Raw genomic sequence first — 7,460 nt, forward strand, 5'->3', positions numbered from 1 at the left:
TCACATTAGTAAATTGCATGCAGTATTATACTCATCTTTGCTACCAGTCCTTGCTCAATAAACAAGCTCTTCCCTTCTTGAAGATCACTTTTAAGGTAGAGCTGAATACATTTCAGCAGCAATGAAACATTCTTGAATTCATTCTTATCCAGCTCCTACAGAAACACAGAAGGCCATGCATCATTAGCCTGCTACCCTCTGAGTTGGCTGTTAGAAGAGTTGAGATTATTTATGGTACTTGCCTTTCTCAGTGCTTTGTCCAGCTGGTTAAAGAGAGATTCACTGTATTTCTGGAGTAGCTCTACTTCCTTCTCTTGAAGCAGTTCATCAATTTTTTGAAACCCCTTCCCTTTAAAGGCATCAGTGAGCAATGATTCGAGCTGTAGAGGGAAGAAAACAATTAGTGAGTAAAATAAGCAGGCATTGAAATTGGAGCAGCACTAATTATGATTAAATACTTGTAATGCTATTTTAAAAGTTGCAAGTTTCTACTTATTTGTTTTATATTGTTTGTTTCTCTACTTTTATTTTTCTCCTACATCTGAAGTGAAATATCAGTCTTAATGTCCAAAAGAGACAGAACCCTTGAAACTGAATAATCATAAAAGATACCAAGTAAGGAAAGAGGCAATTTAGTATAGCCAGTTTGTAAGCCCCCCAACTATTACAATAATTTCTTCCCACTTACTAAAGAAAAGATTAAGAGGACTACTGCACTTCCCACTTTAAATAAAATTACTAAAAGTTCTGGGTCATGCTATATGCATTTAAGAAATGCACCTTTAAATATATATAATAACAATTATATATATATGTAAGATAAAGGTAAGGATGCATTTAAAAGATCCTTACATAGTCTTCTGCTCTGTCTGCCATATTGCCGCTCACATCTCTATTTCGTTCTTCACTTCTTTCTTCCTATAAAAATAAAAGGAAGAGAAAAATACAGGAAAAAAATCTCCTTTCCCTGTCCCCCCCAAAAAAGAAAACCCAGCCAACCAAAACAAACCCAAACAACTTTTTCCACCCCAAAGCTGAAGAGCACTTACTCATCCCCTCGCTTCCAAAACGCTGGTTTTCCTTCATTATTACCTAAGCTGCAAAACCTCCCCAACACCTCTCAGCCCGATGTTTCTGGCGGTCGCGGGGAGTCCCGCAGGTATCTCCCGGAGGGAGCGCTGGGTGCCCTCTCTCTTTGTCCCTTCTCCGTGTCCCCTCTCCGCTCACCTGGGCCATGGCGCAGGGGCTGCTTCACTCCCCACGGCCGGGACCCGCTGCTGCTGGGTGGAGGATGCCTTTCCCACAGCTCCGAGCACTCTCCTTTCCTCAGCAAGCCCTCACTCTATGCCCCAGCAGTGGGGGGGAAAAAAGGAGGACAAGCAGCCCGGTTCGCACTCGCCCTAAAAAGCGGCAGCTGTGCGGCACCTGGGACGGGCCCCTCGCACCCGGGCACTGGAGCACTGACACGGCCCCGGCCGAGCCCGGGGTGCAAAGGAGGAGCTCAGAGCCTCCCCGGGGGGCTGCTCTTGACCGAGGGATACCGCAGCCGGCGTGTGCTGCTGCTGGGTGGGCTTTATCGTGCTCAGCTGAGGGTTAGGATCAGTAAATTTTGGACCAAAGAGGATGGAAGCGAATGAGAAAAATAGCTGCGAACAGGTGGGATCGCTTAAAGGGTGATTGCAGCGCTCGGGGTTCAACGGCTCATTCTCTGTGCTGTTGTGGATTGATTTCTGGTGTGTAAAACAGAAAGAAAAAAACCTGTCTCCCCCTTCCCTCCAATAATCTCCCCCCACGCCAAAAAATCCCAAACAAACAGACCACAAAACCAATAAAAAGAAAAACAAGCTCACAAAAACCAAACCAACCAAACAAAAAGCTCCAAACTTCAGACCCCATCGGCCGTTTCTTCAGAAAATAAAAAGGTAACAAAAAAACTGTAAATGATCAATAAGTTAAAATGCGCCTATCAATACAATGGCACCAACACCAACTTTGCACTTTAAACCAGGTGCTATAGAGCACAGGGTGAAGGGGCAACCTGCCAAGTAACGCCGATTTCGTTTACGTCCAAAGAACGGGTTATTCAGCATCTTTGCCTCTCTCCGGAGGCTTTACAAGCTGCGGGCAGCTCCGCGGGAGCGAGCGGCAGAGCCCCGCGGCTGCCAGGTCAGACTTCCAAACCCAGCTCAAATTTGCCGAGGTCACGGCCCCCAGTGCTGCGGGGTGGATCGTACACAACCCCTGCATCCATCCCCCGTCACACACCTCCAGGTGAGGGTAGCGAAACCCGCCTGCGGTGTGGAGGGGCAGCGCAGCTCCTGCCGCACCCAGGGCCGCGGTGGGGTTCGGTGATGGTGCTGCTGTTCCGCCCACACCTCGGCGACGCCCCGACGGCATAAAAAAGCGGGAGCCGTCACCCACGGCCACTGTCTGCCATGAAGCTCACCTGGGACATCAACGACCTCAAGCTGCCGCAGGTACCGGGTGGGTGGGGAGGTACCGGGGAAAGTCTCCGTCCAGCTCTAACCCGGAGCTGGGAACAGCGGAACTTCGCGCTAAGCAAAGCTTTGTTTTACATCTGCTTTGCTTCTCTTTTCACTTTGTGTTGTTTTGTAGTCTTTATAAAGTCACTTATAATGAAAGTATGGATTTGATGCACAGGTTTGCCTAGCTGGATATGAACTCCTATAACAACCTGTGGCTCCATTTGGACAGTTTCTTTCTCCCTCCTCCTCCTCGTTCAAGAAATGTTGAATTGGAGCTTGAATTGACTGTTTACTATTACCCGAGTTATCTAATTATTTCTTTGGTTTATTGATGCAACACTTTAATGCCAATGAGCACTCCACTCTTGTGCAGTTGTGAGTTTCAAATGCATTGTTTAATTTGCAACTTTTTTCATCTTAAAGTTTATTTAAGTTTACAGAGCCCATGCTGTTATGTGGTAATGAGTGTCTTAATGCTGTATATGCTGGTAGTTCCCTTCTATTTGCTGGGATTGCTCCCACAAATGTACATATACATACATATGTTAAATATGTATTGCATTATAAATATTTGCAGTTGAAAATCTTCATTCATAGCTCTAGTAATTATATTTTTGTAATGAACTCCAGAAAGATGTGAAATCCCAAATTGAAATATTCTCTGTTTGTGCCACTACACATATATTGGAAGTACGTTTACAATGACAAATTATTTTATCTCTATTTTTTGGGAAAAGCCTAATTCAAATCATATTAGATGCACTTTAGAAAGCCATTCCATAGCTAAAACTTCTAGTTTCCTGCCTGCAGCTACATTGTCCTACAACAAGGAGAACTTAATAGCAGTCATGATCAGGGTGGCTTGTGTCCTGTCTGGGCACACTGGTCAGTAACTGCTGGGAGTAAGGCTGACATCTTACAGCTGATAACTTCCCTGTAAAAGGCATATGTGTCAGCAGACCGTGCTACAACAGGTCACGATACAAAAGAGGAAAGGATCCTGACTTTCTTTTCAGATACAGAATCTCAGACTGCCCTATAGAGAGCACTTCTGAACAAGCTATTATTTCAATATTTCTTTTTCTGCTGCTTGGCTGGTGATAGAAAAAGCTTTTTCCTCCTCTGTAATGTATCCTATAACAAGGCAAAAATAGCAGGTTATAATATGCTAAAAACGTTCTCTTGCTTTTCTCCTTGCTGCCTTGCCCTGCCACCCCACCTGCGGTGCTGCAGGAGCCCAAGCACTTCGACGCCTTCCAGGAGTGGCCCGATGGCTACGTGCGGCTCATCTACTCGAGCGAGGAGAAGAACGCGCAGCGGCACCTCAGCGGCTGGGCCATGCGCAACACCAACAACCACAACTGCCAGATCCTCAAGAAGTCCTGCCTGGGCGTGGTGGTGTGCGCCCGGAGCTGCGCCCTGCCCGGCGGGGCCAGACTGCAGCTCCGCCCCGCCATATGCGACAAGGCTCGGCAGAAGCAACAAAGTGAGAGGCACCCAGAGAGCTGCGATGCCCAAGGGACCCCGTTTCTTTCATCCGGGCTTGATTTCCAAGCTGGAGTCACCCTTACTTGCGTGCAGGCTAAGGCACAATTGCAATGACTGATTTTAATTCCAAATTTCATCAATGTCTGTTTGCAAATACTTAAGGGGATATGGATTTAAATCCTTTAAATTATTAGTGTGTACATCTAGTGGGCAGCTCTAGTTCATACCATTTAGCTATGCTTGGTAGTCTATATTGCATTTCCTTGAACAATACGTGTTAATCTGAATTTTGGAAAAGTCTGATCATGTTGCTCTTGATCTCTGTTTACTCTCAGGCAGCATCCTTGTCCTTAACCAATCTCTTCAGCAGTTTCTGTCTGTTCACAGAGAAAGCCTGCCCCAACTGTAACTCTGCACTGGAGTTGATTCCTTGCCGAGGACACAGCGGCTATCCAGTCACAAACTTCTGGAGGCTTGATGGAAAGGCAATATTTTTCCAGGTAGAAAGAAGTTGTATGTATTTATTCACACTACATAAAAAATGAGATATTTCAGAGATATTTCTTCCTCCTCCCCCTCTCTTTTTATGTAACACAGACCATGATGAGCATGATGGAGGTGTAGTCCATGACTAAACTTCTCTTGAGTATAAACATAAGAACAAATAAAACAATAACACTTGGCTATCTCTTTGAAAGTGGTACTTATGGGTTGGCAATATTCAATTTTAACTACAATAAAACTCTCTCCTCTTTACAGAACACAAATATGAACAAAAAGGTTGTCTTTCACCCTGGTGCATATGACAAGTGGATGTCTCCAATGTTATTTCCAAATATTTATTTGCTACTAAAATAAATAGGAAAAAAAAAAGTCCTACTTAATTCACATGAGTTGAAACATAAAAATTCTACTTCATGTGAAACTAGCCTCTGAATTTTGAAGGATTTAAAATCTTGACAGAAAAAAAAATAAGAATCTTAGCTGAAATTTGAAACTTCATCTTGATTTTTCTTTTCTAACAATATTGGAACAAAAATGAAAAAAAAAGTTTCTGTTCCATGAGATTACATTTTCTCCTGGATAATTTTTTCCCCTGACTCACACAGCAGTGAATTCTGTTTTCCGGTCAGAAAACTGGCCATATTCCCAGATTCTCTCCAAATTATTCAAATGTTGTCTTACAGACATGCAAAACTGGAAGACTTTACTATCAAAAAAGTTGATAAATCCTTGCTTAAGTTAATTTCTGCTTGAGAAAGGATAGTGTTTTAAAAGAAATTTTTAGCTTCCTGCTTTGTGTTTGGGACTGTGTGTAGCTCTGTTCAGACAAATGAGTAAGGAAATGTAGTGTCCATGACTTCATCATATGCCAGTGTAACTTTGGTTATGTAGATCTGCATACCCACAGATGTTTCAACAGCAGAGCATCTTCAGAGGGTTTTCCAGGATATAATTTTCATTCCTGTTCAAGAAGGTATATTGCTTTAAGAGAATATTTTTCATCTTGTGGCATGAAACCTCTTTAAAGCCTATTTATGCTATACATATATCTATGTGCTTATAGGGCAGAACTAAGTTACTGGACTGCACAAAATCAATCAAACTATGGGGTTTTTTGGGTTTTTTTTCCCCTTAGTTCTAATTATCTACTCCGGGATGTCACAAACTTAGGTAGCACTTTTGCTCCTTCATCGGCTCTGCAGTCCTCACTGACTTCTCCCTTTTTCCTTCTATCTACATCCAAATCATGCTTTATGCTATATGTTTCTTTCCACAATTAATTTGTCCTTGTTTAGTTTCTCCTTCCTTTTTTCTTATGCCAAGCCACAGACCATGCTGTGACTACCCCTCCTGCTACTTAGAGCATTTTCTCTAATCTTCCCCCATTCTAGGTACACACCTAATTCTCAGTTAATCCTAATTTAGGCTAAAGGAGTCCATGACCACCCCCGGCCAGAGAGCAAACTGGAGGCAGAGGCAAGAAGAAGTGCCATTAAGAAGCAAATGTCCTCTTATCACCACTCCCAGAAAAAGAGATCTCTAAATTCAGAGGTAAGTCAAAGTCAGTAGTGAAATAAAAAGGTGACATAAATGAAGACTTTTTTTGTCAATTAAAAAGATGTGATAAGCACATATTGGGGATCCCAGGGCAAAACAAAGCTTTACATTGTACTATTAATGTGTGCTAATAACAAAGTAACATCTGTCAATTTGGGGCTGAAACTAGCAATAGCACAAGTATTGAGACATATGTGTGTGGGCAGTATTGATGCCTGTATCTTAAAGATCTACTTCTCCTTGTCAGGCAGGAAGGTACCCTGACAGCAGTGGTTACAATAATAACCTACAGAATTTTCACTGCATGGATGGCCCAGAAAGAGTCAGTATCTTCACAGACACCAGTTTTTCAATTCCAGCCCAGTCTTACCCTTCATTGCAGAACACAGACCTCTACAATGCACCTTGCGACTCAGCCAGCTTCCAAGAGAACCAGCTATCGCCATACCCTAAATGCCCAAATCCAAGGATCTACATGCCCATGCCATGCAGCTACGAGTTTGGTGTTCCTACCTTTGTAAGCTCAAGCCCTTACCCAACATTTTACAAAGATCTGTCCAGTCCTGCCATTGATGCAGAGCCCCTCAGTCTGAACGGGCCTCACTACAACGCTGTGACCAGCCATGATAAGAGCTTTGATAACCCTGGCAGACACTACGGACTGAAACCAGCGTGGGGGAAAACCGGCAGCGGAGACCGGAGTGACTATGGGCAGATGGCAACAAGTGCTCCCCACCCTTACTGCAGTGGGGACTATCCCTGCAGGTACAGCCCCAGCCCCGCTCCCATGGCCCCGCCACTGCAGACGGTCATCACCACCACCACCAAGGTGTCCTACCAGGCCTACAAGCCACCCGTGCTGAAGTACAGCGACAACCTCTGCGACATGAAAAACATCCAGAGCTACACTCATGTGGCAGAAAACATCTCAGGTGCTGTCTATTCAGGGATGAAGATTCAGGAAGACTTTGGGATGATAAAGTCAGCATTGCTCTACCAGCATGATTCCATCCCCACAAAATCCAAACCAGATGAGGGGATGGAGAGCTATCGGTATGGGCTCCCTCTGGGGAACAGCTTTGCTGAGCATGAAGGCCAGGCCCTAAGGTTTGAGAGTGCTGAATATTGACTAAATGGTCCCTAAATGGCAAATACCTGCAGATGGGAGAATAAGTTATTGTGCTGACCGTGTGAGTGCTAAGTCAAGTAGTTTGGGATTTGAGGAGAAATAAGGAAGCAAAACATCAAGACAGTTTTTTCCCAAAGGCACCTTTCTGGAGCTATGTGCTGAGTGAATTATATTTTGCATCTAATTTCAAAGAAACCCCACACAATCTCTAAAATGGCACAAGGAACTGAGCCCAAAACACACCTCGGAGAAGGTAATATGGAGGCACAGCTCCTCTGGAAGTCAACAGCCTCCTC

The 7,460-nt window shown here is 44.1% G+C and overlaps 1 protein-coding gene across 1 annotated transcript; it reads left to right on the forward strand.

The window, feature by feature from the left end:
- The first annotated feature begins 2,435 nt into the window (after window positions 1-2,435).
- Window positions 2,436-7,164, forward strand: GCM2 (glial cells missing transcription factor 2). Its single transcript, XM_071448685.1, has 5 exons — window positions 2,436-2,477; window positions 3,720-3,972; window positions 4,362-4,474; window positions 5,904-6,029; window positions 6,283-7,164. The coding sequence occupies exons 1-5, from the start codon at window positions 2,436-2,438 to the stop codon at window positions 7,162-7,164; spliced, it is 1,416 nt and encodes a 471-aa protein (XP_071304786.1).
- Window positions 7,165-7,460: the final 296 nt, after the last annotated feature.

Source organism: Agelaius tricolor, unplaced genomic scaffold (genome assembly GCF_023055355.1).
Source record: "Agelaius tricolor isolate 1412-34295 unplaced genomic scaffold, bAgeTri1.0.p SCAF_2, whole genome shotgun sequence".
Taxonomy (NCBI): Eukaryota; Metazoa; Chordata; class Aves; order Passeriformes; family Icteridae; genus Agelaius; species Agelaius tricolor.